This window comes from Cinclus cinclus, chromosome 4 (assembly GCF_963662255.1).
Source record: "Cinclus cinclus chromosome 4, bCinCin1.1, whole genome shotgun sequence".
Taxonomy (NCBI): domain Eukaryota; kingdom Metazoa; phylum Chordata; class Aves; order Passeriformes; family Cinclidae; genus Cinclus; species Cinclus cinclus.
In genome coordinates this window covers 43,856,919-43,872,280 of record NC_085049.1, presented here as the reverse complement: position 1 = coordinate 43,872,280, position 15,362 = coordinate 43,856,919, and the positions used below count along the sequence as shown (strand labels likewise).

General features: G+C 40.7%; 1 protein-coding gene across 2 annotated transcripts in view; it reads right to left on the bottom strand.

Annotated features, from left to right (window-relative positions):
• Positions 1–246: 246 nt before the first annotated feature.
• Positions 247–15,362, bottom strand: part of MSRB3 (methionine sulfoxide reductase B3) — a 77,984-nt gene continuing 62,868 nt past the window's right edge. For both annotated transcript variants that reach the window (XM_062491174.1, XM_062491175.1), the window contains exons 6-7: positions 5,375–5,472; positions 247–411 (exon numbers count right to left, since the gene is read on the bottom strand). In XM_062491174.1, coding sequence (XP_062347158.1) covers positions 247–411; positions 5,375–5,472 — 263 coding nt within the window. The remainder of the gene's footprint in view (positions 412–5,374; positions 5,473–15,362) is intronic.

Here is a 15,362-nt window from a genome sequence, read left to right as displayed (position 1 = left end):
AAAGAAAAGAAGAAAAAAGAAAACCTGTAGACTCAGTCAATTAATTTTTCAATCCAATTATACAGTAAATGCACTGGCAGGCAAGGCCTCAGTTCTGAAAAGGTGAGGAGGAAGAGGAATGGTGCAAAATGCTTTAATACATTTGAACATTCTTAGGATATAAGAGAGCAGGCAACTTGAAAACTAGAAAACATTCCTTGTAAGCTGTGTGGGATCAATGCAGTTTTCTGCAGGCTTTGCTTCATCCTACAGCTCAGCTTTGCCTGTTTGGGCAGGACTGGCATTACTGCTGCCTTCTCCAGCGTTGTTCTTGTCTGTTGGCTTGAAAGACAAAGAAGCAGAGTTTGTGCAGTACCGTTTGCCAGTTGGGCGAGGTCCATCATCAAAAATATGCCCCAGGTGAGCACCACACTGAAACAAAACACAATAGAGTATCACTGTGTCTGTGTGCTGCTGGATGGCATCACTGTGGGGTTATGCAATGACTAGCAGCTGCTTCCAAGGAAGTGCAGTGGTGCCTACATGATCCTTTCAAGTGGGATTTACAATCTACATTTATTTGCAGGAGTGATCCAGTAAGATGATCTTCTAAGATACCACAGGCGCCTAAAACTTCAAGCCCAAATTTCCAGGGTGTTTCCTGTCAAACCACTGTGTATGCTTGGTTGGACCACCATCTCTGAGGAGCTGCCTGTTTCTGTAATGATTTCAGGGCAGGAGCACAGCTGAAAACATGGTGGTGAGGACAGCACTGCCCATGTTTCACTTACTGCTGTAAGGATATCTGTGTAAGAAAGGGAAAGCCTCAGCTCTGGGCTCTCCTCAGTCTGCTACACCCCTTGACAAAAAAACATTAAACCCTTTGGTGATCCTGGCAAGGACCTAAAGCACTAAAGATATTCTTTGGAGTCTGCTCTCAAATTTTTTTTTCTTTTTTTTTTCCTTTTTTTTTCCTTTCTATAGCCTGGCACTCTTCTGAGCATCAAGATCCTTCTTGATGTATTACTTGCCTCTGGAGGGGATGGAGCTCAGCTCAGCCTACTCACCTTGTAATAATTTCTGTAGTATATACAAGATAGGGACAGGTGACTTAAAAATACCTGTAGTGCAGATATGTAAAGTATTTCTTAATTAATAATCTTTGTCTTGGAGAAATTATAAATGATGCTGAATTTTGCTTTTTGTAAGAAATATGGAAGTACAAATGGTCTGTTGCCACTTTTGCTCTGTATGAATCAAACCCAAATACTTGCGGTCCTATTCAGGGTGAACACTACTGATCTGTCTGTAAGAAAGGTAACAGTCCTTTGCTTTACAAGGACTGCTTTACAAGTACAATATTTTGAAGAAGCTAACCCTGCTGATCTTTATTCAAAAATTAAGATTACTATTACTGCACATTGTGGCTGATAATTTTTCTGGATAATAAGAACTTCTTGTAATTAGTCACTTGAATTCCACAAGTTCATTTTTACAGCCTGCCATGAGAAACAGAAAAATAAAACCTTGCACTGGAGAAATATTTATCTTGAACAGGAAAGTCATGCTGCTTTACCAAAGAGCCTTGGGCTTTCAAGTCAATAGCAGATCTCAGTGAGAGGTGGAATGATGTAATTGAGATCACAGACCTGCTCATGGGCTCACAGTCAGACAGCAAAAATTAAAGACTGCAAATTATTCTTAACATTTAATTAATTCATAGTATTCCAAATACATAGAGGCAACAGTGACTATTCCAAACTGAATGAATTAGTGATCTAATCTCTATACTGCAGTTAATGTGCTGTTCTCTTGCTGGTCTTTAATTCACCAAAGCATCAGGAAAGGTGTCTGCAGAAGCAGGTATAGTCTCACCTCCAGGTTAAACTTTCTCAATGGACTAGGGGAGGCTCTCACACCAGCTAAGTGGGACAGAAACTCTGCTCATTTAATGACAGCTGAAACAATAATCTTCACTGTCTTCAGGAGCAGGGCAGGTAGACGCGAAGCTTCCGTGCTCCCACCTGTTGGTTGCACCCATGCAGACACATCTCACATCCCACAGCAGGCTCCCTGCTCCTGAAGAAGTGTCACTGAGACAGCCATGGTAGTCCAGCAAGGATCCCAAAAACAACTGAGGGCTTCTAGCCTATGGTATCAGCAGAATGAGCTCTCACAGGTGATGGAAAATGGCATGCATGGCTGGGTTAAGCAGCAGTTGCTTAGCTTTGTAAGGAAGGAAGATAAAACATGGGAATAAGGAAGTTGAATGGGACATAGAGAAAACTAAGTTTTAAGTCTTCTTCCCGAAAGACTGCTGCCTTGCCATCCTTTCCTCCATGATCCACTGCTCATTCTTTTTATAATTTTCCTTTATATTGAAGGCCTTTTTTAGGTCAGTGTGTGCAAAAAACCTGAGCTGCTTCTGAAAGTGGGGTACCTAACAATGAAGCATTTCACCTGGCTATAACCATACCTTTGAGGGGGAAAAAAAGAAAATGTTCCAGAGAAAGTATTTTCTAAATGCTCAGCATCCTAATTAAATCATCTCATCTCAACTACGAGTGCTTCAAAACCTCCTGGCTGGAAGTGTTAAACAGATCTTTTCCAGACTAACATTTAACAAAAGATAAATCATTCCTTCCCTACTGGACAGAAACAGAACAAGAGAAACTGCAGAGAGAAATTGTCTGTAGAAGTAATATATCCACACACAGACTACAAAGACAATCTATCAAAAAGGTTTTCCTCACAAAACCTGAGAAGCTGTGTGAGAGTCCAAGGTAGTCTCATTACACCTTTTTGTGATGGCAGAATCACTCCAGGATTGAATTACTGCAAAATTTGTTAGCTTTTGAGATTACCCCTCACCAAAAATTTATGTGGCAATTCTCCATACAGAGGGCTCTATAACTCATCTGCTCTAAAGAGAAATGTATTTCAGTCCTTTGTATCACAGTATAAGTAACCTGGCACTCAACTGAGAATACAAAGGATGAATTGACTTTACTGTACTCCCCATACATAATAGATGCTGACCATTTTTTCTAGGACATATATACATGCCTGCAGAGCCTCTGAAAAAGAAACAATTATCTGTTGCAGCCTTGCACATAAATATATTTGGTAGAATGAAATGGGACAGTGAAATGGTTAAAGCATTCCAAGTATGTGCTTGGGAGCAGGAAAGGGGGGGGGGGGGGGGGGGGGTCACTGCTAACTGTCAGTATGCTTGGATCTCCCAAGCCTCCTGGTTCTAATATGCTGCTGGGAGGCATGGGAAGCAGCTTGTAGTCAGCTGCTGCAGTTGAGAGTCCAAGCTATTGGTGTGCAAACACTACACTTGTGACTATGGAACTTTATTGATTTGTAAAGGTAAAATTAGTAGGCAGGGAGACCACAGAGAAAAGGACTCTTGAACAGGACAAAGGAAAAAAAAAAGAGATGCAACCAGTTTTACACTATTTCTCAACTGCATTTGTATTAACTTCTACCTGTCACTAATGACTGACCTTTTAAATACACCGGGGGTGTGTTCCAAAAACTGTGAAAGTTATTTCTAGGATAACCCCATGGGTGTATTTGATTAATATTACAGTAATTTCCCCCCTGTGTTTGCTTTCCATAATGAAGAACATTAAAAGAAGATTTCTCTTATTCTTGCAGATAGGTGAGAAGGACTTTTAAAGAAAAATCAACTACTTTTTCATCTGCAAAGGATTAATAAGGTTTTGGGTGTGGGAGATGGTATTTCCCTTTGGTTCTACCAAGGTCTGTCATACCAATCCCACTGCTTTGCAGGTTGCAGTAAAACTGCTTTTTTTTTTTTTTTTTTGCAGCTGCATGTGTGATTCACACTCCAGGGGCAGATACACAATGGAACAGTATTAGCTGTGCTGAGCACTGGCTGCAAAGATGCTCACCACTCCTCAAGCTATTTTCCTGTGTGACCTGATCATCTGTGCAGTTATTGCCCCAGGAAGTAGGAATAGCTGGTAAGAAGTTGCTATTGGATCAAACAGCAACCTTGGTCATAGTTTTTCCTTCAAACTCAGATTTTAGTTTTGCTTTGATTTTACGGTGTCTGCATGGGTCTGCTGCTAATATTGCTTGTCGCAGGTCTGCTAACACTATTTTTTTGGTAACAGGTAAATGACTTTCCCAGATTCCTTGGCCTGACCACAGGATTCCTTGGGCTTTTCCAGGAGCTCTGGCCATCTCCTGAAGTGTGTCAGCAGATAGAGGCTCAGCAGGTTGGCAGTAAGCAGATTTTAGCACTGTTCAGGCCGACAAAGCAGAGCTAAAGAAACTGGACTGCATATTTGATTATGCCAGTAACCACTGGTGAAGCATGAGCTTCCCAATCTGCAGTCTCATTGCTACCTTGCTAGCGAATTTAGGGAAGTGGATATTCCCACAAAGTGTCGAATGGATCTTGTACAGCATATCATCCACGTAAAAACTTCAGAATTATGTAGTACACATGACAAACTAGCAGACATGCTAATTTGGTCATTAACATTTGGGCCAAATGTTCTACACAGACTGAAGTTAATGGATACTCTTGAGAAGTTTCTCAACTCACTCTAAGCCTTATATAATGAGGACTGACTGACTAGTACGTATGTATATTGTCAGGGATAAAATCAGTTATCTCCCCAACAACATTGGAAGAACAGCAAATTATCACTGCCCAAGTGAAGCTGCTGCTTCTCTCAGAAGGAGTTTGAAAATGTGGAACTAGAGGACTGCAAGCTGCTGGCTACAGCTGCTGCACACCAATGCAGCAGCTTCTCCCTCTGCTAGGTAATGATTATGCCATTCCCTTCACAGAAACGAGGGCAGCACAAAGGATCAGAGAAAGTAGAACAAGACAGATAACGGAAAATTTGGGCATGCTTTGAATGTTTCATTATTATGGCAGATGGGATTATTTGAGGCAGCCATTAGGACTGTGCTGGAAATGAGTGTTGAGAATGATTTAGCATGGATGCACAGTAATGTAGAATGATAGAATCAGCACACAGACAGTCACTCCACTGCTTTCGACTTCTCTCAACTGCTCACATGTGGAGTCAGTCGGAGAGGCTCAGGCTCAGGAGCTCCTTTGAAGGGACTCTCTCCAGGAAGACTATTTTTGTAAACTCAGCACCGAGTCCAACAATTTACATCTGCTCTGTTAAATCTCACGAGACAACAGTGTGCATTCCAATGATCCCTTTGTGCCTTCAGCTCATTCCACCCAGCTTTTATACCTATGACCCATTGTGCTCTCTCACAATTATTAATATTTAATAGAAATGAAAGGTTTGCAAATCTCAAGGAAAGTACAGCACACTGTAATGGTTTTTGCAGCCTTTGCTATCGGAATGGTCTGTCTGTGCTATAAACTAACCTGACTGCAGGATATTTCAATCCGATGCATCCCATAGGAAAAATCATCATTGAAAGCAATTGCATCAGGACTGATCACATCATAAAAGGAAGGCCAACCTGGAAAATAGGAACAAGATAGGCATAAAAAGAGGGTGTCTTTGTGGCAGATAGCATTGCAAAAAGCAGGACAGAATCACACTTTGAAAAATGTTTATCTCACTCCAGAGCATGGTAAAAATGAAATGGAGATTTTTTTTTTTATCCTAAATCACTTGGGTACTTTGGAAAACTTCCCCCCAAGTACAGTTGTTTACAGGAAAGGACTAAGCTGCCACTAGCCGCCCATCATCTATCTCCATAGGGATTCATGCATTCCCCCACAAGCAGTGAAAAGAGTTTAGCTCGGAACAAAGGTCCCAGATAAACAAATTTAGCTTTAACCATCAGTTAAAAGCACCCCACAAATTCCACCCTGAACAGCAAGGCTTTATGGAACACAAATGCTTTTGCAATATAAAGGTACTTAAAAAAAATATATATTGGGAAATTGCAGTTTAGAGCTCCAAAACATGCTTTATCCTTTGCCTCCACCAAGGAAAACCCAAAAGGATGTGTTCAGACACTGAACCATCACACATCAGAGGCAGTGAGATGACTGTTACTGTGTCTCATGTCAAAACAGTAATGAGTGCTTCAGATGAGACATGGACAGGTGGAACCATAACTACACCTATGTTAGACACTAGTGGATGATGTGCATGTGGTCTGCATCCGGGATAAAGCAACTGCTCTCAGTATTGCATGTGTTCAAAGCAACTGATAGCTGAGCACTGAGCTGTATGACCTGATACCAGATGATGATACGTGTATATGACCTTCCAGTAATGGCCACTTACCAAAATAATGACCTTCCACTCTAACTATTCCACACTAAGTGTCTCCACAACACAGGTAAACAACAAGGCAGGTCTATTTGGTGACCCAGAAGATACCCATTACAAAGTAACTTTTCAGCCACTCCTCAAAAGCCATCATAATGCTCCATTTCCTGAAGCAGGATTCCCACATCAAGCACCTGACAGGCTTTAAGGTCATGTTAGCATCTACTAGTGCCCATCTGAAATCTCACCAGCCATCTGTCCTTCTCCTTCAGTCTCTTGCCAAATATAACACACACAGGCAGCTCTTGATCTCTCCTTGTATTACACATATGTCCAAGAATAGAGAATTTCCTAGTTTCTTCTAGAATTTGTTGAGCATTTGCTACTGATGATTTCATAAAATGACTTGCAATAAGCTGTAAAGAAACACAGCAGCAGCTGTGAATCACTGCATGCAGATGAATAAAGGGTATATACAGCTTTCCATAAGAAAAGTGAGTAAAATTTTCTATACAGTAAAAGGAGATGTGGAAACTATCAACTTTTCTGAATTCAGGTAGAGAAAATGTGTAAACTGGAAAAATATCCAGATCTCTTCACTTGTATTCCAGATTATTAAATATGGAAGAAGATTTATTAGGATGTAAGCATAACAAGCATATTTTTTTTTAAACAAAGAAATGCTCAGAAATGTGTTTCTCTTTCTTTTTGGAACGCACATATAGTAGCATTTCTGAGCTACCTGAAGGCATTGCAAGTCACAAGTCCTATGCTCCCAAGGTGTCTACTACCACCTCAATGTTTCCACCCCAGAACTTATTGCAGAAACAAGAGGAGTCATCCCACTCTCCCCAGTTACTACAAATGGAAGAGTAACAGACAGCAGGCAGACCGAGGAGCAAGCACCCTGAACAGGGAAAAATATCCTGCAAAACAGGAACTCAAAACAATGCAGCAATGTTAACTGTAAAAAAACAATTTATAAATCCTTGCCCTCATGCAAAATGTTGCTGTCAAACAACTACCTTCACAAACAGAAAATGAGTAAACATATGAAAAGTTTTGTAAAAGGGGTTAACCTGTTGACAGAAAAATTGATGTTTCCTATTTGGTGGCTCCTTTCCAACATCATTTGTCATCTTCTTAGCTGGGCTTCTGTCTAATGGAAATTGAAGCCTTACATAGAGCTAGTCAGAATATTTTAATGAAGCCTTTTTTGTTTCATTTTCTTTTGTTTTTTAATATAATAATTTTGCAAAGCAGACATATCAGTTTGCTCTTGTGTGATGACAGAGGAGTTTCAAAGAGAGAGCTCTTTGGAACAACCAACTATCTGATCATGTGAAAGCCTTTAGAGAAGGCAAACTTCAGGGCTGCAGAAATTCTCAAAGAAAACCATGTCTCCTTCATTATAGCAATGAGGTGAAAGCTTCAGAGACTGCAACACAGAGACTGAAGCAATCTGTGTCTTGCTGAGAAAATCATCTTGTGAGAAGAGTTTGGAGGAGAAGTGTTTATGTCAGCTTTGACATTAAGACCATCCATACTTCTTTCTCTGGGCTTCTCCTCTTGGTCTTCCCGTTCACCAAAGAAAAATAATTTGGATGCACTCCATGCACTTCTAAAAATGAAGTAATATGAAACCTATATAAACAGGCAAGCTTCTCCTAAAGCAGTCTTTGTACCCAACTGGAGCAACTTCAGATTAGACTGTCAATTCATGCTACATGTGACACATGTTCCAAAGGCTCCACCACTGCCACATATGGTCCCCAAGAGAGGGACTAGGAAACAGATCTCCACAGTGCATATTTTTACTCCCTGCCAAGCCAACTCTTCTCAAGTAACATGGCAGACCAGGCACCAGCATTCCCAGGACAAACTACTAACTCCACGAGAGTTAATGAAAATTGAGCAAATCTTGGAACAGAAAAGGTCCTGAAGGGCACAGTGAGTCACACTGTCACTTTGCTGACCTTGAAAGGAAGACGAGTGAATTGCTCATTGAGTTGATGAGCCACACTGACCAGAAAATCAATTCCTTTTTGCTGTCTCATTTCCTCTCCTGAGATAGAGTGGAAAACCTATCTGATAGTTTGCTAAGCCTTCTCACACCATTTTGTGTACTTCAAAAGCTGCCAGGAACAAGCTGTAGCAGCAGTAGTCTGCTTGCCCGGCACCTCCCAGTGGTGTAGAAAGCCAGCCTTACATTCTCTGTCTATGTAAGTGGTAAATGGCCCAGAAGTGGCTCCACTTTTCAGGCCCCAGGCCACTTCACCTGTCTCCCTGGCTGCAGCCCCTCCACTCCTGCCTCCTTCCTGATGTAAGGCTGCAAAGTGGCTGGCTACCTTTACATTTTAGGCTGCTCTAAGCTGTGCTCTAAATCTTCAGCCCACCTTTGAAGGCTATCTGGCTACTTGTTAAGTTCATGCTCCTGTAGGGATAGGGGTGAAGATGACCATTTTGGATCTCTTGTGCTTCTGTTAGCTGAGAGAAACAGTAACCCTTATCACTGCAGAGGCTGAGCACTGATGCAGACCCTTTGCAAACCCTGGCTCTGAGACTCAACCCTCCTTGGGTGATAGCCTTCTGTCAAGTCTAGCCCATATCTGATGGGCAGCAGGAGCCAAGCCATCTTTTGAAGGATGGTAAAACATACCAGCCAGGAAGAAAAAGCCTCTGGAGGAAAGGGCCAAAGGGTAATTGCAAGAGAGAAGATGAGGGTGGGAGGAGTTTCCCAGACGAATTAACAACTTCAAATGACATTTGTACTTTTGTGTGTGTGCACAACAGCTAAGATTTGTGAATACATTTATCCTTGAATATGAAGTTTCCTTTGAGGGGCAGCATGACACAGTGATCACTAGCAATTTTTATTGTGTTATGGACATTTCAAATGGGTTTATTCTTAGATTTACAGCCACTTTGCATCACACTGGCAATAGAAACAGGATTTAAAATAGGAGTCTGTCATGTTCGTGCTCACTCCAACAACCCTTTGCAGGGGAGTGAGGCCGCTGTGTCCTACAGGCCAGTTTCTGGTAAGTTAATAAGCAAGACACAGAGATGAACAGTCTTTCAAATATACAGCAATTATAATTTCTTGGATCTAAAATACACTAAATAAAGCAATGGAACTTTCTTCTGCCAAGTATTTCAGTGAAAAGCATGTGTAGACTGAACATTACTTACAAATCTTTTCTGCTTCATCCTGCATGAGTAACAGAGAGGATCTTACACTGCTGGGAGTCACACATAGACTCATGTCCTACTCTTTCTCTTTCCAGGACATCCCCCACCCCCACCAAATATTTTGTAAAAGCTGTGCAGCATTTCTAAAATTCACTCTCCATGCCCTCACCAAAACTGATTTTTTTTTTGTTTTTTTTTATAAGGTCTCTATTCTGGAAAAGAGGAGATAGTGGTTTGTGCTTCATTGTCAAAGAATGCTTTCTTGCTGGTACTGCCCTGGGCAGCAACACAGGAGGACAGGGAGGAAGAGGAATGTTAAGTCTGGTAACCAATGCTGGATACTGCTTTTGCCACTCCAGGCAGAGGGCTTAAAATCATTGAGAAGAGGCATCTTCTTTCTCACTTTCACACCTCCTTTTTCAGGTACCTGATTGAGTCTGTATTTCTAATAAGCCACCCACAGCGGGCACCTATACAGGCAGCTGGCACAAGGTGGGTACCAGGACACCAGGACAACAACACAGCTGCAAGCACACAGCAGTTCCAAAAAGCTGACAAACTGAACAGTCAAACTGAGATGCCAAAGTAGTTGTAATGTCAGAAGAAGGCAGAAAGCACAAATAGTGTGCCCATAGTTCAACCCCTGTTTTGCATTCGTAATACAGATATGAAACCCTAACAGGAGTAGATTGTTTGTTTCACATTAACCTAGGAAGCTGCAAAGACCCTTATCTTGTGGGCTACTCCAGGATTCTTTCCTGGGGCAACACTGATCCCATGCAAAAAAAAAAAAAAAAAGACATTTTGTTCTCATAAGCTTTTGGAAAGTAGTCCAGCTGCTGACTGATTGATCAATTTTAGAAGCACCTCAAACCTCCTTCCAGTTTTCCAAGTTTGCACACATTTTATTGCAGCTACATCTCCAACTTCCTAGTAGATGCAACCACTTAGACATCCAACCATTAGAACGTGCATCTATAATTATTTGCAGAAGCAAAACAGCAGGTTGCTTTTGAAAACCAGCCCTGCTAGACTATTTTTCCCCTATCCTTAACTAATATGCCCTTTGACATTTTTTTGAACAGCACAACTGCATTTCCAAAGCATGTAATGCTCTCACATAATTCCCATTTAATACACCTGCTGACTGGAGAGTTCCAGTTTTTCAATAACTGTGATGTCCGTAGTTGTTTTTCATCTTAGATCCCTAGGAGATTAAATTAAACCTGCATTTTATCATTCTTTGCTGTAATTATTCCAAGCATTTACTTCAGTGAGTTATTTACAGATGGAGAAGTAGGGGGAGATGGAAGATGTTAGAACTACCAAATGGCACCAGATGGAAAAGAGGACCTTGACCTGAAAAATACCTTGTTTCTCTGATGTGCTGTATTTTTAGAATTCTGATTCCCTTTTAACCTAATGTGGATTAATGAAAACCCAAAGGCTTTTTAAGGTAGAGTCTCATCATTTATCTTCACTGAGAAGCCATGTCTGTGTAAAAACATAAAGAGTATTAGGATTAAAAAAAGAGGTAATAAAGCTTCTTCTTTGAAACTGCTGTAAAGCTGAAGGGCTTTCACTTTTTTCTTTCTCAAAGGTTTATTGAAACAGAATCTGAAAGACATAGGCATCCACAGCTGTAACTTTTCACATAAAAGTTTAATGTAGAACTACAAAGTGACATGTTGCTATTATGTAGGATGCCTGTACAGATATAGGGCTTTTTTTTTGGCTAGCACAGAACAACCTGGGTTATTTTTCTTAATATCTCCATGATGATGAAAGAATAATGAATATTCTTACTTACAATTATTTTACCATCAGGTAACACTTCTTTCTGTGGAGGTTAATGTAATTTACCCAAATGTAGCTGGAAACAGAATCAGGTACTGAAACATTCTTGTTCACCAGCAAACAGCTTTACATTAGATATGTATTCCAATGAAAATAAAAAAAAAAGGCCATTGCTTTCCAGCACCATCCAGGTACAAGAAGGACAACACAGTACTGTTTTTCAGCAGACTGTTCCAAAAAAGCATCAGAGTGGTAGCTAGGCAGAGGTTGAAGGGAACAACACAAATACAAAATGAAACTTAAATTTGGAAGAAAAAGTAAGGAGAGGGCTTCTCTCTAATACTACCTGTCCCTAACAGCAAAGTTGGGCTATTGCAGCAGGCAAATACCAAGCTGGCAGAACAGTGTGGAAAGGGAATTTTTCAAAGCAACTGAACTTCTAATAGCAGCTTTTATGAGACAATCGCCATCTGTTTTTTCCTTTATGTTTCTCACTTGGGAAATAAAAAAATAGTGAAACCCATGAATAAAGGTGGTATTTGTTTTCTTCCTTTACAGCACTGAGCACCCAAACAACTTAGCATGAAACAGCATATGAAATCCAGATTTATTTCCTTGTTAGTGGGAGGAGGTTATATTTGTTTAAAATTACTGTTAAGGGAGATCTGAAACTTAGTGCCTACAATTTGATTTGACAACTGAATTTTTCAGAACAAGAATGCTCCTGGTGTCTCTTCAGCAATAAAAGCATGGGGCCTACTCTCTTTAGCAATTAATAACTCTATCACAATACTGCTCTTGCCCTAGCTGCTTCCTTTGAGCTTTCACTGTGGTCTAAAATGCTGATAAATACAAGCTGGTTCATTTAGAGTCCTCCTCTGTAATGTTCGGCATCTTGAATGTACAAGTCAGTGCTAAAATCTACAGGTAGGCAGGAGCTGGGATCTTCCTCATGACTTCTTACAAAGATTGAGTTACTAATGGTTTCTTTCATGGTTCAGGTTCAACAAAACTACTGAACCTAGCTCACTTCCTCCCAAAGGACGTGTTTCTTCCCTCATCTGAATAGTGTCTCTTCTTAGTTTAAATCACAGCTAATGTTTTTAAAAATATATCTTACACATAAGTCAGCTGTAGATCTTCAGCATCAAAGGAGCCAAACAGAACTGTGTGAAGCAGTGTAACCTTAAGCTATAATTTTAAAATGCCATCATGAAATCTCTCAAATAGTTTTTAAAATTTACTGTTGACCTACTAACCTCAGTCCAAAGCATTCAACTTCAAATAGTTGTTTTTGTTTTCCCTCCAAAAGTAGCATTGGTAATACAAATGTATATATTGCAAAATATCCTGAAATTTGTATACCAATGAGTTATGTGTACAACTCACTAAAACAGCTAGAGATTTCATAGAACATGAGTAAATGAGGATAGCAATAGAGCTGACAGGTCTTAGATGGAAGTGATTTGATTAAATTATAATTCTAATGTAGTATATTCACAGATAAAGTTTTAAAAACACAGCAAATGCAACCTTGTAATAATCATCTGGCACTGAAATGAACAGCAGTCACAGATGAAATGCATATTTGAAAAATTTGTCATGGTGTCTTTCAAGTAATGAACACCCACAAATTGTTTGCTGAAATATTTTCCTTTTAGTATTGTTATGCATGTCTGGGAAATAAATTTTGTAAAGAACATCCAGAACTCTACTACACACTTAAAACTGAAGTTACAGAGATTACTGAATTAATTTTAATTCTAAAAAAGCCTGTACTGTCTTCCTTTTGCAGCTATCTTCCTTCTATGAACCTCCTTCACTAGTGCCTCCAGTACTGAGTGCTGTAGCAGACAAACACCTTCCTCATTTCAGCTGGACAAATAGGTTCTCATCTCAACTGTAAAGTTATGAAACAAGGGAAAGAGTTACTACACTGATTCAAACAAACAAAACCCCCCAAAACACCAACAAAAAAAAGACAAATACTCCCTTTCTTCTGTTTACTTTATTAAAAGAGATGTCTAGGAACATCTAAGAGGGAACTTGCTCACAAACTAAAACCAGACATAATTTTCTTGGCCATGAAGGAAATCTTTTGTTAGGACTCGGGCAAAAACCTGGAGCAGTTAGCTGATGGCAATGTCTGCCAAAGATTGACAGAATTGAGCATTGAAAGCAGAGTGAAGACAGAGCTTCAAACCACCAGGTCTCTAAGAGCCATTTGGCCACAGGACAGGACTCTGCAGGAGGAGAATATGGAGAGGTGAAGCATGGCTGCTCCTTATGCCACCATGGAGAGCAAAACCTTCCTCTTCACCTAATATTACAGCTTACCCACAAAGCCAGTCCTTAAGATTGATACATTTCTAGACCAGGATTTTTATCACACTGCAGGAACAACTCACCATGAACTACACGCTCATCAAGTCCTGCAAGGAACCTAGCCTTGTAGCCCTGCCTCTCATGGGGAGTTCAAGATCTACTCACTGCAGTTTTATGCAGACTTTTGAGGTACTTCTGCCACCCTAGGCCTTAGGGTAAATTTACATTGCCCTCTGCCTAAGACTGCAACATAAAGCCGAACACTATGCTGCACAAAAGAATGCAAAAGCTACAGGCACTACATAAAATCCTAAAAGAAGAAAAAAATGAATGATTTGCAGGGCTAGACTGTTTGGAGTTGCTGTTGGTTTGGGGGGAGTTTTAAATCTTTTTAACAACCTCTAATGCACACAAAAAGAGGTAGGTAATAACCCATACTAGAAAATAAAGGTGTTTCTTCATAGAAAACCCTGGCAGAAACAATATGCATGTGCACACACTCACACATGCTTCTTTTAAATTTTCTGTAGAAAACTTTGTACTTTGAAATAAAAAACCCTGTAAGTATTGAAATGGAAAGGTAATATTTCTGATCACAATGTTTACCTTTTTTTTTCTGTTACAGTTTCTAGAGCAAAGCATGCCCTTTCTCCTAAACACTACATTTTCTTTTAAGGTTTTGAAAGGAAACTCTTTCACAGCCATACAATGTCATCGGTAATACAGTCCATGGAAGGAAACAGCAAAACAGTTAAGACCAATCTCGTGAGGAGCTGTTCTGCTTTAATGCTTCGCTGGGGGAAGCCCAGCTTGCCTCTAGAATATCCCACAGACTGAGAAAGCATTAACATGAATATGGCTTCTGCACAGGTCAGTTCAGCACAGGTCTCTTATTCTCCTCTGTGCCTCTGCTATTCCTTTCATTACTGCATCTTTTATGTCTCCTTTTCCTTCTCCATTAGCCTTCTATTATATTTTTTACTCAAATAAGTAACTTAAACAAAAGTATCATACGCAAAGTGTTCAAGACAATGAAAGCCACTTCCAAGGTAAGCTATGAACATTTGTAATTAGGCACAGTGCAAATGTTCAGAGTAGAAGTCAGTTACACTCACTACACATATTTACAGACAAATAATATTGGTTTGTAAACATCCAACTCACTTCCTTTCTTTTACGATACTCTAGGTAAAGAAATAATGTACAAAGGAGTAATTTGCTTGGAAAAGAAACATGTTGCAATAAACAAGAGGAGAAATAAAATATTTAGAGAGAAACAGCAAAAGGAAATGGGACCCGATAGAGAAGAAAACTAGAGAGGCAATATGCTAAGGAGGGACATGCAGATAGTGCCGCACATTGAGGCATTCAAGTAACTCAATGAAAACTCTCCGTACTCATGCGGATTTGCCTCCCATGGCGCTTCCCGAAACGCCAGGTGAACTGTAGTAGCTTGCTATTCTCAACACCAGCTACGGAGGCTCTTCGGATACTCTAACGCTGATGGCCGCTTAGTATTTGTGTTTCCTGGGCCTTCCTCCTCTGTGCCATCCGGACGTGTCAGTGTCCCTGCGCTGCCGCCGGGGACAGGCTCCGGCTGGGGACAGGCTCCGGCCGCAGGGAAGGGGGCGGGGGGAGCCCGGGACACTCGGCACAGCGCATGACCTTGTTCTTGTCTCCACCTGCCGATCCCATAAGCGAATGTACTCGGGGGGAAGCAGCCTCACGGCTAGACAGACAGACAGGCACGGGTCGGTGGTCGTACAGCCGTGTTCCAGGGCTGTTCGTGCGAAGTCAGTCCCCGTGACCCGG